This window comes from Lichenostomus cassidix, chromosome 19, assembly GCF_008360975.1.
Source record: "Lichenostomus cassidix isolate B80296 chromosome 19, HeHo_3.0, whole genome shotgun sequence".
Taxonomy (NCBI): domain Eukaryota; kingdom Metazoa; phylum Chordata; class Aves; order Passeriformes; family Meliphagidae; genus Lichenostomus; species Lichenostomus cassidix.
Genome location: NC_139499.1, coordinates 5,831,314 through 5,852,252, shown reverse-complemented (window position 1 = coordinate 5,852,252; position 20,939 = coordinate 5,831,314). Strand labels below are relative to the sequence as shown.

Here is a 20,939-nt window from a genome sequence, read left to right as displayed (position 1 = left end):
TTCAACTCCTTCCTGCTGGAATCCAGAGAGGCTGTGGGGTGTTTGGGACATCCTGGCTGCTCCATCCCAAAGCCACGTGGCTCTGCTGGGGTGTTTTGTCCCTTTTTCCTGGCCCTGGGGACAGGGAGAGATCACTCTGGGGGCTGAGGAGATAAAAATCCTGGCCATGGGAGAGAAAATGCTCCTTCAGATGTCGCTGATCCAAAGGAAACAGACTTTTTTCCTTGCTGGAAAACTTCCTGGAAATCTGGGGGGAAAAGGAACTGCTGAACAGCAAAACCTGCAAGAACCCCAAAGGTGGAACACGAGCTGCACTTGAAGCACCTGGGTTTGCTAGAACTGCATCCCACACATCTGAAAGTCAGGATGGGACCAAATCCAAACCCCAAATTATCTGAGAAATAGCTTTCCCTCAGTTCCTTTGGCTCCCTAAAAACATTGGGAACAACCCAGCCTCCCTGGACACCCCACAGAACTCACCCCAGTGACTCCCACCTCCCACATTCCTCCTGCTCACCACTCCAGCCTCCTCCAGCAGGAGTTTTTTCCTTGCTGCAGGTTTGGATTTGGAATAAACCCCATAAAACTCCACAGCCCCGCTGGAGAGCCCAGCCCGACGTTTTCCTGGCTGCACACAGCAGGCTGTGCTTTCCCAGGCCTTGGAAAAACGATTGGACTTTTATTTTAGCCCAGAGGAGAGACCCAGGGGTCACCTTTAAGCCAAGGGTGGTATAAATAGAAGCAGAGTGAAAAAAGCAATGTACAGAGAGGCGGGAAAGCCTCTCCATGGGGGAGGAGGGAAGCAAGACCCCATAACCCTGAGCGGGGATGTGTTTAATGGGGGAAGTTAGCAGGGAGCAGGGGCAGCCCTGTCCACCTCTGGGTGGGTAAGGACAAGAGCCCAGCTGCCTCAGCCTGTAGATTTAGGGATATTTGTGGAGGAAAAGCCAGAAGTTCTGCAGCACTCCTGGCCCTGAGTGTTGTCCTGCTCTCGTGCACTGTGCCAGGGCTCTGCCAAAGGGAAAGAGGGCTGGGGGAGGAGAGGGGGGGAGCTGGGAAATAACCCTGGTGGCTAAAGCATGGGATTTCTGAGGACTCACAGAGCATCAGCATCTCAGGAAAACACCACCAAACACTGGGGTGAAAGTACTTTTTGCTCAGCTGCTGAAAACAGACAGCTTGAAACAAAGAGGGCTTGAAGCACAGGTGGTGACACCCAGAGCTGAGCTAGGCAAAGTCACTGGTGAGGAGCTGCAGCAGAGCCAGCCAGCCATCCATTCAGGGATCCATCCATCATCCATCATCCATCATCCATCATCCATCATCCATCATCCATCCATCCATCCATCCTTCATCATCCATCATCCATCATCCATCCATTCATTGATCCATCCATCCACCCATCTGTCCACCCCTGATCTATCCATCATCCATCCATTCCTCCATCCCTCCATCCATGGATCCATCCATCCATCCCTCATCTATCTATCCATCCATCCATCATCCATCATCCATCCATCCATCCATCCATGGATCCATCCATCCATCCATCCATCCATCCATCCATCATCCATCATCCATCCATCCATCCATCCATCCATCCATCCATCCATCCATCCTCATCCATCATCCATCATCCATCCATGGATCCATCCATCCATCCATCCATCCCTGATTCATCATCCATCATCCATCCATCCATCCATTCATGGATCCATCATCCATCATCCATCCATCACCCATCCATCCATCATCCATTCATTATCCATCCATCCATTCCTCCATCCATGGATTCATCCATCCATTCATCCATCTGTCCATCCCTCATCCATCCATCCATCCATCCATCCCACCTGATCCCACCCCAGCCCAGCAGCAGCAGGGAGGATTCCCCAGGCCCTCAGGGAGAATCTCCCCATTCCCAGTTTCCCAAGAGCACGTGGCACCTACCGGTTTGGGGCAGTGGATGTATCTGGCCAGGCTGATGATCAGGTCGTGTGTGATGGGATCCACCAGGTTCCTGAAGCTGGCGTAGCGATAGAGGACATCGTCCAGAGAGGTCGACTCCATCCCTAAATCCTGCAGGAAACCGGGAAAAGGAGCAGGATTAGATGGGAATTAGGAGCCAGGATGGATCCTAAAATCAGCCCACACTTGTGGGGGAGCTGAGGAGAAAGTGCTCCCCAGCAGAAGGAAGGTTATGCACAGTGTACTCCTTTCACCTCAAATATATCTATATTTCTATGTATAATATACATATTATATGTATAATATACATATTATATATAATATCTATTTTTTATCTATCTATTCTTATACATAATATACAAAATTCTTTTGTATAGAGAGCTCCCACGGAGCTGGCAGCACCTGGCACCAGGAATTCCCTCCTTGAAAATCCAAGCCAACACCACCGTGCTACAAACCAAAGCTCATCCCGAGCTCGGAGATGCTCCAAACCCCACCAAACCCCGCGCTGGTTGTAGGTGTCGATGCTCTGTGAGTTCAGAGAGGCTGAAAACAAACATCTGCACTCTAAAAGAACCCATCAGACAGCAGCCAGAGGGATCTCACATTACAGCAATTACAGCTCCGGCCGCAAACGAGCTGACAAGTGTTTATCCCGCTGGTTTCCTTGGTATTTTTAGGATCGGCCCCGCAGCTCTGCCTGAGTTAACACCGAGTCTCGGACTGGAAAAATCAAATTTTCAGTAATAAAAGAGCCGTGGTGGTTAAAGAACACCGAGTGAGGCTGCTCTGCCTTGCCGGGAGCACCAAAAACCCTCAGGAAATAAATCCAAGTGGTCGCAAAACACAACCCAGCCCATGCCCACTGCCCAGGAAGGGAAATCAGGAGGGCAAACCGATTTAGGGTCTGTCCCACGGCTTTGAACAAGCTGCATTTACAAAAAAATGGAATTATCTCAGTGTGGAGAGAGCCTGGGCTGCTGTGTGAGAGGAATGAGAAATAGGAATTGCACAGGGAGTGCCCAGGGGAAAATCCCACTGTTCCAGGGGGGAAACACCACACATGGGTGACACCTTCCCGGGCTAGCAGAGCTCAGCTTTGGGATCAAACATCAGCGAAAGGCTGGAAAATCAGGAGGGCAAACTGATTTAGGGTCTGTCCTGCAGCTTTGAACAAGCTGTATTTATAAAAATTTGGAATTATCCCAGCGTGGAGAGAGCCTGGGCTGCTGTGTGAGAGGAATAAGGAATAGGAGTTGCACAGGGAGTGCCCAGGGGAAAATCCCACTGTTCCAGAGAGGGAAACACCACAGGTGGGTGACACCTTGCCAGGCTGGCAGAGCTCAGCTTTGGGATCAAACATCAGCGAAAGGTGGGTTTGCTCCATGGGCAGATGGCAAACAGCAGGTGCCACTCTGGGATTTGGGACAACTCCAACTCCAGCACCAACCCAGCTCAGCATCTCCTCCTCAACCATCTCCAAACTCCTCACCATTCCCTCCTCGGCTCAAACCAAACCCTCCAGCTGGTAAATCAGAGAATTCCTCCTCCCCTTTCCGGGGAGAACTCCCATTTTATTTCCCATTTCCTCTCCTCCCTCCCGGCGCACACATTTTTTGAAGCCCAGATGTCTTTCCCAGCTGCTCCCTGACCCTCTCTGCCACACCAGCTCTGTCTCTTCTCCACCACATCCCGTATTTTAAATGCAATATTTTAAAGCCTCTCAAGGCTGGAGCTCGTCCGAGGCCAAGCGATGAGCTCATCTGCAATTTAATAACTTAACACCAGCTCTGGCTGTCAGCAGCAAATCACCCGTCAGCTCGGAGAGGAACGCCCAGCCTTTGCCTCCAGCCGCTTTTTTCAGCACATTCCTTATTTTTCGGGGGTTTTTACCTGCTTGGCAAGCGCAGATTTTCAATAGGAAGGGTTTAAAATTGTGGGGTTTGGATGGTTTTATGAGGGAAAATGTGCCTAATTGTAATTAGGGGAAACGCAGCAGGTCTGTGGGAGGAATCTTATGAAAAATCAGGTTTTGCTGTTGTTGTTTGCACTAACACTGTTATTGGTGCTGGGCAAAACATCATAGATATTATCCCAAATATCCCAAGATATATATATATAAATAGATAGATAGATAGATATATAGAGATATATAAATATAGAGATATATAGATATATAGAGATATATAGAGATACATAGATATATAGATATATATCTATAAAAGATATGCATATATATGGATATATATATGTATATGGAGATATATATATACATACACACATATATATATGTGTATATATATATATAAAAAATTACAAATATCCCTCTCCCAAAACTCCTTTATCTCCATGAAAAGCCAAGGCAGCATCCCGAATTTCCCAGCAGGGAGGTTGGAGTTGGAAACAAAGGTTGGGCGTGAAGGAAGAGAAAGATTTAATTCTGTGTTCCACTGTCAGCTCCAGGTTATCTGGGAAAAACTATTGATTCAACCCCGTGTTTTTCTGGCTGAAAAATCCTAAAAATGATTGTGTGGGGAAAGGTCAGCTCAGGGAGAGCAGTGTGGGGTGTGACCCAAACCCATTTTTTCAGGATGGAGGACAAATCCTGCTGCTCAACCCCTGCGAGGAAAAGTCCAACCATTCCCTTCTACTCTCCCCCAAGAACTTTCACTTCAAATATATTTCCATCTATAATAGACAAAAATCCTTTTTGCTTCTTTCTGTACTCTTTTTGCATCCAGCACATCTGGATGTGACATCCCAAAATCCACCCTGGGAACCTCCATGCAAATCCTGCAGATCTCAGTGCCCAACCCACCAGACCGGTGGGAAAATGAGTTTAAATGTGAATTTTCTGGGGTATTTTTAAATGCGAATTTTCTGGGGTACTTTTAAATGCGAATTTTCTGGGGTATTTTCAGTTTCACAGAGTAAAAGCCACAAATTGCTCGTTCAAGCCCTGAGTGAGGGTGCAGACAGAGGAAGGAGTCGGTGCTCTGGGGAAGGAGCGAACATGAAACATTTCCCAGGCAGAATGACTCAAATAACGAATGGTGGCAGCCTGAACCCCTCCAGGAGGCTGGAATGGGAGGAACTCGGATTAATGGGCAGAGATGTGACGCTGCAATCCGGAGGATAAACAACTGGGAATTGGAGATTTGCAGGAAAATGCTTTCATTCCATCCTGCCAGGCACAGGCAGTGACTGCAGCTGGGGTTTGGCCAGAGCTGGAGAGACCCTGGGGGTGGTTAATGAGCACAACCACAGCTCCCCTGATTGCCAGAGGGATCCCAGAAAAATGGGAATGCTGTTTGGGTGAGGTGACTCCAGGATTTGCTTTAAAATCCCAAATAATTTCAATCCATCGCTGCCTTTAACACAATTTTTTGCCTCCAGCTCACTAAACATCATCTCCTCATCCCTCCCCCAGCAGCAGGAGCTGCCCAAATCCTGATTTCCATCCATCCAGGGCATCAGTTCAGGGCTGTGAGTCCAGCTGGGGCTCCAGCCCCGAGCCAGCATCCTGCTGGCCACGCAGAGCCTGCACCAGATGGCTGCTGGTGGCACTTGTCACTTGTCCTGACGGATGGGTGACATCCCAGCCTCAGCCCAGAGGAGCCTCAGAAGGACAGTGATCCCTCTGAGTTTTGCTCCTGCAAAGGGAACAGGCAGGAAAAGCTGCAGGTCTGAGGAGGGTTTGAGCAAAGCATGAACACTGAGGGTCACTGGGAGGCAGAGTGACCCATATTCCCTAAGAAAAACCCCAAAATCCCAACAATTCCCAAGGCTAAATCCCAAAGGAAGAGGTGAACACATCACCCTGGTAACTCCAGCCTGGCTGCTGAGCTCCCCATCCCCAGCTCTAAGAGAAAATACAGCCAATTGTACCAAATCTGCCATTTCTCTGCCCATTTGTCTGCCCAAAGAGCTTCCTGGAGTTTCCAACCCACAGCTCAGGAGCAGAAATTCCAATTTCTCATCCTTTTCACCCCATGAACAGAATCTCCCAGAGCTGCAGAGAGAATTCCTGATTCCCAAGATAAAGTCTACAAACCCACCCTGGCTGCCAGCTCCCACCTGCACCAAAAAATCCTTATTTCCCCTTGCAAAAGGAAGCTGTCCTTGCTGGGAAATGCACCTGGAGGCCAAGCTGCCCATTTTCTGCTGTCAGCTCATGGCAGGATGGTGATCCATCCTTCCCCAGCCAGCTGAGCTGACTCAGGCCCTGCATGGGGTTGTCTCTCCCACTTATCTCCCAGGAAAATCCCCTTTAACAAGCTGATCCTAAATGCTGGATGTGGAGGCGACAGGAGCAGGGAAATCCCCCTGGTGCTGCTCTCAAAAAAACCCCAAAAAAACCTCTTTGTTTTCCAGCACGGAGCTCTGGGTGGTTTAATGCCCAAGCCAAGCCAGACCCGTGTGTTTTCCAGCTGATCACCCATCAATGTGAGTTAGATTTTGGGATTTGCTTCAGTCCCCTGTGGGGTTTTTTTGGAGCTCAGGCAGCTCTTGTCCTTGGGAGGTGACAGGAGATGCCTGGTGGCCACTGAGGACTTTGATTTGTGGTCACAAGCAGGGGAAACACACACACAAATCTGTGATAAATATTCACAGGAATAGGAGGGAAAAGGGAAATATTCACAGGAACAGAAGGGAAAAGGGAAATATTCACAGGAGCAGGAGGGAAAAGAGGAATATTCACAGGAATAGGAGGGAAAAGAGAAATATTTAGAGGAACAGGAGGGAAAAGAGGAATATTCACAGAAACAAAACAGATCCTGGCAGAAAGGGGAAGGGATTCCCAAGGAGAAGGTGGCACTGTCAGGTTTCTCAAGAGGAGGAATTTCTCACCTTCAGCACTCAGAGGCTGGGCTTGCTCAGCTCCTGGGACAAGAGCAGAATTCCAATCACAAAACTCCCTGCTTGGAATCCCAGAGCAGCCTCCCTACACTCAGGGAGAAGTAAACACTGAAATAAAATATCCCTGATCCTTTTTTTTTGCATTAAAATTTATCCTCAGGGAACAGCCTATTCCATGAAACCACTCGGTTCTTGGTAATATAGTATAGAATATAGAATAGAGAATATAGAATATAGAATAGAATATAGAATATAGTATAGAATATAGAATATAGAATATAGAATATAGTATAGAATATAGAATATAGAATATAGAATATAGTATAGAATATAGAATATAGAATATAGAATATAGAAAATAGAATAGAATATCAAATATCATCGAATATAGAATAGAATATAGAATAGAATATGGAATATAGAATAGAATATAGAATAGAAAATAGAATATAGTATAGAATACAGAATATAGAATATAGAATATAGAATATAGAATATAGAATATAGAATATAGAATATAGAATAGAATATAGAATATAGAATACAGAATATAGAATATAGAATATATAGTATAGAATATAGAATATAGAATATAGAATATAGAATATAGAATATAGACTAGAATAGAAAATAGAGAATATAGAATATAGAAAATAGAATATAGAAAATAGAATATAGAAAATAGAATATAGAATATAGAATATAGAATACAGAATATAGAATAGAATATAGAATATAGAATATAGAATATAGAATATAGAATATAGAATATAGAATCTCTTGGTAGGGATAGTATAAAATTCTTGGCCTTCTGCTGTGGATGTTTGGTCTTCTTGCCTTGCAAAACCCTCCAACTAAGCTAAATATCAGCCTACAAAATTACAAGTATTTGGGGTTAAGGTGCAAAGGGTGTGCAAAGGGTACAAGGAAAGGGAAAGGGTATGAAAAAGGAAAGACAAAACATCATCATGCATCACTGCAAGCTCAGGGGGATTGGAAGGGAAGCATCTTTGGTTTTCTAGCTACTCAAAAATGCTGCTTTCTGACAGCACTCCTTCCCCTCAGCCAGCAGAGCTGCTGCAACCCAACCACAGGGGGGAAAAAAATGGATAATTTTGGGGGATTGATCAGTGCAGCCAGAAATCCTGAGGTGGGGATTAGCCACCCCCACCTGGGGGGTTGGTTTTGGGGTATTCCCACAGCATCCCAGGCACTGAAATTCCCATCCCACAGAACCTGAGGGATGTTCCTGCCCCACCTGGCAGCACCAGGAGAAACCAATCCATTCCCACAGGCACTGTGCTGATGCTTTAGGATTTTTAGCTTTGTGTCTCTGTAATTTTAGTGTGTAACTCTGGGCTCCACACAGAGTGCTAAAGCTGCTGTTCTCTCATTTTTAGACAAAACAATTCCTCTCAGCTGGGAAATCCAAGGACACTTTGCTGCCTCAGAGCCCCAAAATATGTAAATAACAGTGAACTGGGGGGAGAAAACTTGGGGTAATTGACTTCATCAGCTGAAGGTGTAATTGGGGGATTAATTGGAGGATTAAAGCTCAATATGTTAATAGACAGAATTTATAAAATGTGAAAAATTCATGACTCACTGTCCATTTTGGGTGTAGCCTCTGGAGCAGCTCTCTCTGCCCCAAACACACCTTCAAGACTTTTAATAAATGAATCTCCTTTTCATTCTCCCAGCTTTGCCCCAGTTCCAGCTCAGCCTGCTGCACAGGCTGCAACCCAAGAGCTGCAGGTTGATTATTATTGCATTAACCACGAGGGAGATGCATTGTTAGCATCACTGTTAGCAGCAGTGCATGCCCAGCCCTGCTGCAGAGGGATGGAATTTCGGGCTGGGACACCTCAGGGGTGCTTGGGGAATCGCTGGGATGAAAAGCTCAGATGTTGCTGATGTGGAAAGCGAGCAGTGATGGTTCCTCATCACCCCAGAGTTGTTGGAGGGAGTAAGTCAGGGAGGCTTGGAGAGGAATAAATATTCAATTAACTCCCCAAACTGGCTGCTGGGGAGTAATGGGAGCGTGACAAGAAGGGAATTGAGATTAACAAATTGCAGCTGACTCCCATCTAACCATGCCAAACCCTTTTTTTTCCTCTTTTTTTTTTCTTTCTTTTTTTCTTTCTTTTTTTCTTTTTTTTTCTTTCCTTTTTTTTTTTTCCTTTTTTCCCCTTTTTTTTCCTTTTTTTTTCTCTTTTTTTTTTCTTTTATTTTTCTGTTTGCACCATTGCAGGAGCCTGGCTGGGAGGAGCAGGGGGAAAAAAAGGTTTTGTATCAACAGCAATACCTGGATCCACCAAAATCCAGCTATATCCTTGTTTTTTTACCAGCAAGGAGAGTGGAATTGCTCCTCACAGCTGCTCTGAGCACGAGAATCTGGCTGAGCACCACTGCAGGAATGAAGAGATTTTGCAAGGTAAAAACTCAGAGGGAACAAGCTACAGAGAGATTTTATCTTAAAGGAAAAGAGGAGAAAGTAGAGTTGAACTAAATGTTGAAATAAAAGCTCCCTGATCCTTTTTAGCATTAAAATTTATCCTCAAGAAAGGCCAATTCCATGAAACCACTTGGGATCATCCCCAAGAGTTAAAAAGGAATTCCAGCAAAGGAGAAAAACCAACCCAATCCTACAGCACTGAATTCATTTTCTGAATTAGGACAAAGCAACAAAAATGGGATAAAAATAAAGTTTTTTTCCATCTTCAGGATAAAAGTAAAGGTTTCCCCAGCCTTTTCCCCACCCAAGGAATTAATGTGGACAACATGAATTTCAATTCTTTCATTTGCCAGTCTAGTTATTCTCCAGCATGGACAAAGCCCATTAATAAAGCAGATTTCTGTAATGGGATTTGAAGCAATGGCAAATCGATCCATAATAAATTGGTATGGTTAAATAATCTATATTTTGCATAATAATATCAGGGCTGGGTGGTTGTGGGGAGACATTCCAGAGGAGCTTGGTGGGGTTTGTTCTCCTCGGTGGGCTGAGAAATATCCAGCAAGAAAATCAGATTGAGGCAAAATGAGTAAAATGCAATTACTTTAAACCATTCATTCTCATCAGCCAAATAAAAAGGAATTAAAATCAAAACACACCTCCAGGTGTCATATTTACTAGTGGACAGTTGGTTTTGATTGGTCAGTGGTTGATTTTCTCTCAATCCCTCATTCCCAGGCAGGGTTACTCCAGCAGGAATTATACCAAAAATGCATTTAACACAGGGAGAAAATTCCTTTTCTCTGATGCCAATTGATGCTCAGAGTATTGACACCAACCAAGACTGAAATGCCAATGGGAACAGAACATCCTGCTGGTCCCTGCTGGCTGGGGAGCCACAGCTCTGCTCTCCTCCTTCTCCTCCAAGATTTCTCCTCCAGGATTTCTCCTCCAGGATTGATTTCCAGCTCCAAAATATTTTCTATTTTTATATACTTTCTATTTATATTTTCTATTTTTATATATTTCTATTTTTTATATATTTTCTATTTACATTTTCCATTTTTTGTACATTTCTATTTTTTATATCTTTTCTATTTATATTTTCTATTCTTCTATCAAATGTAATTTTTTACCTTTGATTTTTTTATATCGAATACCATTTTTTATATCCCATATTTTCCACTCCACCAGCTTCTCCTGAGCAAGAACCCCAGCAGGCTCCAGGACATAAATCCCATTCCCCACGGGGCTGAATAACCCCAGAAATCCCAGTCAGGATGCTGAGCAGAGCAAGAGCAAAGCCAGGATGAGCTCACCTCTCCTTCCCTGCTCTGCCCCCAGCCAGCCCTGCGCTGCAATTCCTCCTCTGGCCACGAAAAACTGATTTTAACAGCATTAAAACGTGACTAAAAACCCCCTGAGATGGTTTGGGATGGAGGAAAGCACTGCTGGTGGTGAATCACACACCTCTGAGCTCACAGTGACACCAAACCTTCCTCCTGGCAGCAAAAACCCCCTTTGGCAAGGCAGGAAATGAGGAGAATTTTTTGCCTCCAAAGCCTCACTTTTCCCACCCTGAGGCTCAGTCAACATCATTATTTCCATGGCAGGGAAGTGGGAACTTCACCCCAAATTTGTATCAGCAAAAGGAAGTCAGTTTTGGGGGATTAAGGGAAGAAATTAAGGTTTTTTCATGTTTTATGCCATGCTAGAGCATTTTGATTTGCAGCATGGATTTGGATCCATCAGGTGGAACAGGGTTTGGGTTTTTGGTGCTTGGAGAAGGTTGGAAGGTGAAAAAATTCTTTCCTGAAATTTTTTACAGGAATTTCATCTGGTCCCAGGGAATTTGGGCAATAGGATCCTCCCAGCTGGCTCAGCCTCCCCAGAAAAACCCAAAGGGAAAGGGTTTGGGGTCAGATCAGAAATCAGAAATCAAAGATCAGAAAATCACAAAATGCCCAAACTTGGCAAGGAAAAAAATTAATGAATTTGCTGCCCAAGGATTCCATTTAGTGACATTAAAATTCGATTAATGCTGAATAAAAGAGCTTTAAACATTAAATACATTTACTTTAAAACACCCAGATTTCAAACCAGCGATTTAAAGTGACACCAACCTCTGGCCAGGTTTTCATTTTAGAATTTTTAATTTAGAAATTTTTTAATTTAGAAATTTTGAATTTATTGAATTTTAAGGAGCTCCTGTTGGCCCAGGTGGGCAGAACACATTGGCTGTGGGAGATTTTGGGGAAGTTGCTGATAAAAACACAACCAGAAAAGAGCGAAGCACAAACACAGCTTTTGGGGAAGTCTGAGTCTCTCAGGAGGACAAAGAAAAAAATCTTAATTTCAGTTCATTCAAAGGTTTGACTCCATAACGTTAAGAGTCTTTCCCAACATGAATTATTCTAATTCACTAAGTCCAGTTTAACACTTAATTCCAGTAAGTCCATGAAAAAAAATCAGGAGTCCAAAGGAGAAATACCCATTTTCCAATCTGCAAGCAAAACTGCAGCCTGAGAGATCTGGACTTGTGGTGCTCAGAAATGCAATTCATGATTCACAATTAATTCTCCACAATTAATTCTCTACAATTAATTCTCCACAATTAATTCTCCACTTAATGAACCGACCAGTTCTAAATGCAAAAATCCTTTTTGAGACATTGACTCTGCCTGCTCTCCCATCCAGCATATTTGGAGTTTATGAACTGCTCAGAAAACATCCCAAACCACTTCAAACTTGCTTTCCTTTCCGTGGGACTCCAGCCAGAAGTACAAAAGGATCAATCGGTCGTGTAAACCCCAAATCCACCCTTTCCCACCAGAGTAAAAACGCACAGAATCCATCCCAAAACTCAACCCAGCCTCCCAGCTGCCCAAATAAACCTCCCCAGACACTCCAGGCTCCCTGCTCTGCAGAGGAAGTATCCAATTACAGCCAGCAGAAGCAGCTTTTTTACAACCCAACAGGAAAACATCTTCTCTCTCATAGAATAACCCCCCCAAAAAAATCCTGACCACGGAAAAAAAACCCAAAAAAATCAAGGTTTAATCTATTCCTGGATGATTTTGGCTGGATGTATGTTATAGATATAAGTATATATGTATCTATATATCTGTATATCCATATATCTATATATCTATATCTCTCTCTATATATATTATATATGTATAAAAGTATATATCTATATCTATATACTATATATATACTTATATATTTACTTTTATATACATAAAAGTAGATATCTATATGTCTATATATCTATATCTATACTATATATACTTATTTATATAGTGTATATATACTGTATATATTTATATACATTTATATAGATTTTTATATATAAATATATATTAATATATAAATATATATTAATATATTTTAATATATTTTAATATATTTATATGTATTTACATATATTTTAATATATTTTTATATATTTATATTAGTATATATTTAATATAAATATTATATTCATACTTTGATCCCAAATTGCTTCACACTCTCTGCCTTGGCCCAGGAAGCCCACAGAGATATTTGGGATCAAGATTTCCCCCAAATCCTTCCTTCTCCCAGTCCTGGAACGGAGAGAACTGAACCCAATGATATGGATAAATGGGAATAAAGGGATGCCTGATGAGCCAAAGCTTTGGGGCTGTTTGGGCTGTCTGAGCCCTGATTCTGCAGAGATTTGGGGTTTCCAGCCCTCATTTTGGGGAGCTCAGGGGTGGGGTTGGTTCAGCACCAGCCCAGCCTGGGCTCCAATTCATCCCTCGGGAATGAACAGGGAATTAATTGGGGAATTAATTGGGGAATTAATTGGGGAATTGGGGCTCTTTTCCCAAGCTCCAACCCCCCACACCTCCTGTACTCCAATTCCCAAATCCCAAACCCCAAACCAGACCCCACAAGAAGCTCTGTGGGAGCAGCTCTGCCGGCAGGGTGGGAATGGGGACAGAAGTGTCCCAGGAAAATCCCAAACCAGCCCTTTCCCACCACAGGCTGAGAGCTCCTCTGCTCTCCTTCCTGGGCAGATTTTGATTTTTCCCGCTGGGATTTCCTTGCTGTGCCAAAATCCCAGCCCTGGGGAGGCTGGGGGTGAAGGACCAGCCCTGCAGAACAATATTTAAATTAAATCCTCCCAGTCCCAGAGTGGGATCAGGTTAAGAATCCCCCGGGATGGGGGAAGAGGCAGCTCTGGGAATTTCCCAGCACGGATTGGCTCCAAGTTCTGAGCTCTTCCAGCAGGGAAATCCAGGGAATCTCTGCACAGAGGGAGGAGAAGGCACAGCAACCATTCTGGGAGGATTTAGGGTTTTCCAGGCTCATCCCTGGAGCAGGAGGAAGGCACAGAGCTCAGTAATTTCAGTGTGGTTTGCATTCTGGGGATAGAAAACAGGGACAGAACACAGAAATCCTCCAGGTCCTGTCCTGAGCATCCATTCCCTCATTTTTGGGGTTGAACAGAACTCAAGGAGGTGAAAAAACCCAAGGCACAAACCCCCATCCTCCAAAAAACCCACACACCCCAGGCTCTCCCTTCATTAACCTTAATGAATTAATTAACCTTCATTTCAAAACAGCTCTTGTCACAATTGGAATTAATATTCCAATATTAGTGTTGTAAATGGTGTTCCAATATTCATATTCTTGGGATTTCCCAAATGCAAGCTCCTGGATGTTGGGGTTGTTGAGCAGAGCAGCCCTGGAGAGCTGATCAGAGACCAATCCCACAGGAAAAGGGGATTTTAAAGGACTGGGATCAGCAGGCAGCAGTGGGATTTGGTGCTGGGGAGGAGCAGAATTCCAGGAAAACCTGGGATTTGGTGCTGGGGAGGAGCAGAAATCCAGGAAAACCTGGGATTTGGTGCTGGGGAGGAGCAGAAATCAAGGAAACCTGAGATCCAGCACTGGGGAAGAGCAGAATTCCAGGAAAACCTGAGATCTAGCAGTGGTGAGGAGCAGAATTCCAGGAAAACCTCCATGGGCCTACAAGGATGCACAGGAAACCTAGCAAAACCCCAAAAAATACTTCCCATCAAGGAATTCTTCCAGCAATCTCAGAGCAGGCCAGCCAGGGGAGATTTGGGATCTCTGGGAAGGTGACATTGGGACATCAAATGCCAAAAGGAACGAGATATTCACAGAATTACCCAACCCAGGCTCACAGCCTCGCACAAAGGGAAGTGTCCCTGACTCTGAAAGGCTCCAAACCCAGAAGATAAAGAGTTCTGGGAAGATCAGAGAGAGCTGGGAAGCTCTGAGCAGTTTCTGCTCTCCGAGCAGCAAGGTCAGAGCCAGCAGGAATTGGAGATAAAAACCTTCGGCTTGGAGAGGGATGGCAAGGACAATTTGCTTTTCCTTTCATTGGGAAGATTAAATTTGCCCCTCAGTGATCTTTTCTGAGAAATGTGAAGGAGGAGCAGGCTGAGGCACACGCAGACAGGGAGATGGAATCAGGCATTAAATCATACCAGGCGTTTGGCCAGCAGCTGGAGATGCTGAATGCTGAAAAGGAATTCCACATCACTTGGGGGAGGATGGAATGAATGTTAATACAGAACCACCTCCCTCACCCCAGAGGAGGCCACAGCCACAAAGGCCCCGATATATGGAACACTACAGCTGCAATACTCTGGATTTCTGTGAATTTCCCCCATTCCTGACCCCCTGAATCCTGAGCCCAGGGAGGCTCTGCCCACAGCGCTGCCAGGGGAGAGGAGATGTCCTCACACTCGGGGCTTCCACAGAGGCAAGAGGAAAAGGGAAAGAGGAAAAGGGGGGAAAAAAAGAAATAAAAAAAGAGAAAAGAAACAAAATTTTGCCACGAGGCTTAGTTTTAATTTTGCCACCCTCTTGTGTCTCAAGGAGGGAATCCCAGGAGCCCAAAGCAGGCTGTCTCCATGTTTTTTAAATTTTTTGAGTGTTTTAGTAGCCAAACCCTTTCTCACAGTGAAGATATTCATCATTAATTGATGAAACATATCCACCTTTCCATCTTTTCCCACTTTTCTCCATCTTTCCACCTTCCCAGTGCTGTAGCTCTGCCCCACCTCAGACCTTGTTATTTACCTTCTCACCAGGGATTTATCCCAATATCTTCCTTCCTTCCTTCCTTCCTTCCTTCCTCCCTTCCTCCCTTCCTCCCTTCCTTCCTTCCTTCCTTCCTTCCTTCCTTCCTTCCTTCCTTCCTTCCTTCCTTCCTTCCTTCCTTCCTTCCTTCCTTCCTTCCTTCCTTCCTTCCTTCCTTCCTTCCTTCCTTCCTTCCTTCCTTCCTTCCTTCCTTCCTTCCTTTCCTTCCTTTCCTTCCTTTCCTTCCTTCCCCCTTTCCCCATAATCCCAACACTCAAATCCCCCAAATTCCCAGTTCCTCCTCCCCTCTCCCAGCTCGCCCAGAGCTCAGTGAAATCTCCACGTCTCTCCAGAACCAATGGCAAATTCCTGGAGCAAAACGTAATGCGCTGGGAAGCTCTTCCCCACTCCGCCTGGGAGCAGCGATGCTCTTGGCAGCAGGGGAGGAGGAAAACACGCTTTGTTTTACAAATCCTCTCCCCGGCACGAGAGACACTCCCAGAATTTAATGCACTGGCAGAGCCTGGCTGCCTGAGCCGCTGAAACTCGAGAGCGTGGAGGAGGGAAAAATTATTGTAAAAATCGTAAAAAAAAATTGTAAAAATTGTAAAAAAAAAATTGTAAAAAAAAAATTGTAAAAATAATTGTAAAAATAATTGTAAAAATAATTGGAGAAATAATTGGAAAAATAATTGTAAAAATAATTGTAAAAATTGCAAAAAATGAGAATAAAAATAAAAGTGCCACGCTGTGTATTGTTAAAACCCACCCTGCTCTGCAACTGGTGGTGCTGGGAGGAGTGGAGTTGGGATTTTCCCACCATGGATGAGGTCTGAGGGTGGATTTTCAGGTGCTGGACACCCTGAATGAATTCATTTTCCAGCAGCTCCGTGTTGGGAAGCAGAGGGGATGCTGACAGGTAAACCCAGGAAGTCACAGCAGCTAAATCCCAAATTATTCCATGCAGGAATCACTCCCATGAAAGGCCAGCAGCTCCCTGCAGGTGACCAGCAAGCCTCTGGCAGCCCTGAAGCCCAGCCTCAATAAAATGTTGATTATTTCAGTGCATTTCCAATGAATTTGGAACTGCTGAGGGGGAAAACCCCTCAGCCAGGGAGAGCAGCAGGTTTGGATTTTGGGGGATTTTCACCCTGCAGGGTGGGGTTTGAGCTCCAGGCTGAGCAGAGCGGAAAGAAAAAGAAGTGAGGAAAAAAAGAAAGGAAAAAAAAGAGGGGGAAAAAAAAGAAGAAAAGCAGGGAAAAGAAAGCCTGGGGAGCTGGATGTTAAATCAGCACAAACCCTCCAGACCAGCCCTGGCAGCTCCTGCAGCAGGAATACCAGCAGTGTTATTTCGTGGGATCAAATTGCCTCCACACCAGAGACCACAGCTGACCTCTCCGAGGAGGCAAAGCCTGTCTGCTCTTCGTGCTTTTCAGCTTTTTAAACCAAAAAAAAAAAAAATCACTTTTTATCTCGGTATTTTATAGTTTGCCACCTCTGAGCGTTCCCAGGAACACAAATTATTCCCACAAGGGTCTGTAAAGGGAACAGCTTTGCTCCCATCCCAGGGAGCAGGATGGATAAATGGGGTGGGCATGGGGCTGGAAGGGCAGGAATTCCCCAGCAGGGTTAAAATATGGGATTGCAGCCTGTCCTGGTTATCCCACACAGCTTTTGTGATCTGGTTATCCCACACAGGTGGAAGCTCCCAAACCCTGTCTGGGCAGGGCAGGATGTTATGGATGGAAAGCTAAAATCCCACAGCCTTTCAGCTCTGTCCATGTGCTCCTCCTGCTCCCAAAAAACGCTGGAGTCCCTCCAGAGGCAGGGATGCTGTCACTGCCCCTCATTCACTGCTGGAGTCACTGGAAAGGCTCCCAGTGACCTAAATGCCTGGGATTTAATAAAAAATCTCCACTCAGAGCTGGGCACCAGGTCACTGGGTTTGCTGGAACAGCCTGGTTTTCCTGGAAAATCGCATTTTTTTTCTGGAAAACTCCAGTTTTGCTGGAAACCCCCCAGTTTTCCAGCAGCAGGCACAGTCCCTCTGCAGGGGACACCCTAAAAATGCCTCAGGGAAAAATCTTTTTCCCACCAGGCTCATCCATCCATCCATCCCTTCCCCAAAATCCTCACTTTGAGGCTGAGACACCCCAAGAGCTCTGGAATCTCCCACCAGAGTGGGAACAAACCAGTTCTCCCCTCAACCATCTCCTCCCAAAATCCAGCTGCTGGAAATCAGGATTTTTTCCAGTGGGATATCCCACATCCCCTCCCCGGAGGCAAGGAATAAAACCACCTCGTTCAAAAATCTGCCTGGAGTCTATTATGGTATCTAGGACAAAGCCTTCTCTGTTTTGACACTCTGAGATCTATTTTATCAGAGCAGCATCTTCAGAGAGCTCACTGACACCTGGCTGTAACAGGTTCCTGGCTTCCCCCGGTTTAAGGATGAATTTTTAAGGTGAATTTTTGAGTTTAAGATGAATTTTTGGGGTTTTTTTCCCAGCGGGATGACAGAGATCCCCAATGACAATCCCCAGATTTATCACTGGGACATCCACAGGGACACATCCCAGCTCCCCACCCTGCACCTCATCACAGCACTGAGAAAATCCATTCCCGAGCCAGGGGAGAACTCGAGAGTGATTCACAGCACTCCGCAGGCCCCAGGGTTTATTTTTTGGGGAGGTGTTGGAGATAAACACCCTCTAAAATTAGCTCTGCCCTCCTGCCAGCTCCAATGAGGAGCTGAGGAGATAAAGTTCTGGCGTGGCGGAGAGGGTGCAACATTTGGGCTCTGATCTGCTGCCCAAAGCAGCCCCACACAGACCCCAAATGGAAGGGGTTGTCCCAGGGAATTGTACCCCAAATGTACCCCAAATGTACCCCCAACTGCCAGCAATGCAGCACGTTCATCTCGGGAAAAGGATTTTATCCCAGGTTGGAAGTGATGGGAATTTTCCCATTAAAAAAACCCCACAAATCATATGAAACTGTTCAGATTTGGGCTGCTTCAGAGATAGTCCTAAACCTGCAGGGTGGAGGGAGAAATGGAGTTGGGCTGAGTGGGATTGCTCCAAACAACACACCCAAAGTCACCCGGACCAGAAAATGGGGGGAAAAATGCTAAAAGCAGCCCCCAAACACAAAATCCCCAAAAGAAAACCATCAGACTGGGTGGACAAACTTTGCCCAGGACAAACTCCGGGCCAAGGAAGCAGCTCCCGATGCCCAGCAAAGATCCGAGCGACTTTTCCCAGCTGGCAGAACTGGTTACACCAACCGAGCACCGAGCAGGGAGAAATCCCGAGCTGGGAAATGGATCTAATTCAGCTTTTCGTGCCAAACTCGCTGTTCTCCAAACCCCTGCGTGCCCCAGAGCCTTGAAAATGCCCAACGCTCGGGTGTTTTTATCACCAGCTATCAGCAGAAAAAAAAAAAATTAAAAAAAAAAAAATTAAACGCCGATTTGCCTTTCTGTTTGCTCACAGCAACTTTCCGTGCTGTTCCTTCCCGGCTCACGCCCAGCTCGAGCAGACTTTTCAAGGCGAAAGGTCTCTGCGATTAATTCCCCACTCCCTCCCACAGAGCTGCTCGTTTCTCCCAGCCGACACTAGCAAAACTCCACCAGGCGATCGTGCGTCAAATAGAAAGATAAAAAAATGTATTTTAAAAAAAGCAACGCTGCCAAGTCTGGGAGGGAAGAGCTGATTCTGCCAGCTCGGATTGCCTGGGCGCTTTCACAGGAACACCAAACTTTTGGGAAGTTGAGTGGGAACCACCTTGGGCAGGCTGCAGATCGCAGGGCTGGCAGCGCCAGCAAGGCAGGCAAGGAGGAAAAATCCCCCCGGCAGGGTTTCCTGGCCGCAGACAACGCACAGCACCTCCCCGGGGGTATTTCCCCTTCTCCCAAACCTGCCCACCCCGCAGCTCCGCGGCCACTTCCCCAAAATGACGCCCCGACAGGCAGAGCCCGTTTGCCCGCAGGCTTTCGCAAGCAGGACGAGTCTGTCCCTCCCGCACCGCCTTTCCCCCGCCGCAAACCCGCCCGTCCTCACCTGCCGCAGGTTCTTCAGCAGCTCGGTGGCTTCCTCCTGCCTGCCCTGCTTCACCAGCAGCAGCATGTCCTGGATCATGCAGATCCGCCGATGGTACGGGGGCAAACCGCCGCCGCCCTTGCCCAACTTCTCGCCGGACTTCACCACCAGCGAGGCGAGGAAATCTCCCCTTTCCCGGGGGGAAACCTTCCTGCGCTGCTGCCCCGCGGGGCTCTCGCCGGCGCTGCCCGCCTGGCAGCCCTTGGTCTGCTTCGTGCCCATGGCCAGCGGCTCCGGCAGCCCGGGGGCTGCATGCGGGGGGGCGGCGGCCACCGAGGGACACCGGGGGGGCACCGGGGGGCGGAGGGGAGGCGGGAGGGGCTGGGAGAGCACGGAGGGGCGGGGGATGCACAAAGGGTTTGCGGCGGGGGGGATCGGGGATGCCCGGGGGGTGCGGGATGGGGCTGGGGGGCTCAGCAGGGTGGGCTGTGCCCGGCTCCGAGGCTGCCCGAGGGGTTCGGGATGAGGCTGGGGGCTCCGGGGCGGTTCGGGGGTTCGGGATGAGGCTGGGGGCTCCGGGGGGTTCCGAGGCTGCCCGGGGGGTTCGGTATAGGGCGGGGGGCTCAGCAGGGCGGGCTCTGGCCGGCTCCCCGGCGGCTCCGCTCCCGCAGGCGGAGGGCAGGGCGGCTGCTCCCGGCCGGGAGGAGCGGCGGCTCAGTCCCTGCGCTCCGCTCCATCGCCGGCGGCGGCAGAAGCGGCGGATCCGGGCGGCTCCGGGCGCTGCGAGCGGCGCTGCCTCGGCCGAGCTGCTCCTCGGCGCGGCCCTGCCGAGCCTCCTGCTGCCGGTGCCCGGCGGTGTCCCGGGGCTTCCCCCGGCCGCGGTTCGGGGGCAACTGTTGCTGGCCGGAGGAGGCTCGGCCCGGGGAGCGGGGAGAGCCGGGGGAGGGCCGGGGGCGGCACCGAGCTCCGAGGCTGGGCTTGCGGAGGAAGCCGCAGCCGGACGGGGTTCGTCCTTCCTTCGCCGGGGTTGGGGGATGCTCCGGGCGGGGATGGAGCGGGGGTGGTGCGGGATCCCCGGCGGGGCTTCCCGGGAGGAGCCCGAGGGATTCCCGCTGGAATTCTGCTGGCCCCGGGGATGTGCCCGTGCCCTCGGGGATGTGCTGCGGTGCCCTCGCTGTCCCCCGGGCTGGGCACTGCATATCCTCCCTCTGCTCCATCCCCATGCCCATCTGGAGGTCACCTCCTGTCCCCAAAGCCCCCTCGCCAGCCCTGCCCAGCCCTCCCCACCCCTGCTGCTCCTTCCAGCCGATATTCCATCATTCCTTGTCCCCCAGGGGCTCAGAACACGGATCCAAGCTCCTGGATAAACCCTTCTCTGCTCTCCTGTGCAGGACACAGATTGCCCAATTTCTGCCCAGTTTTTGGGGTGACACGGCCCCAGCAGTGCCCTCAGCCCCTCTCCGGATATCAGGGGATGTTTTCCACCACGGAAACACTTTGTAATTGTTTTAAAAAAAATCCCAAAGCAACACGTG

General features: G+C 47.4%; 1 protein-coding gene across 1 annotated transcript in view; it reads right to left on the bottom strand.

Moving 5' to 3' along the window:
- LRRC75A (leucine rich repeat containing 75A) overlaps nt 1–19,981 on the bottom strand; it is a 41,650-nt gene extending 21,669 nt beyond the window's left edge. The window contains exons 1-2 of the mRNA XM_085078192.1: nt 19,426–19,981; nt 1,951–2,079 (exon numbers count right to left, since the gene is read on the bottom strand). Coding sequence (XP_084934318.1) covers nt 1,951–2,079; nt 19,426–19,686 — 390 coding nt within the window. The 5' untranslated portion in view covers nt 19,687–19,981. The remainder of the gene's footprint in view (nt 1–1,950; nt 2,080–19,425) is intronic.
- Nucleotides 19,982–20,939: the final 958 nt, after the last annotated feature.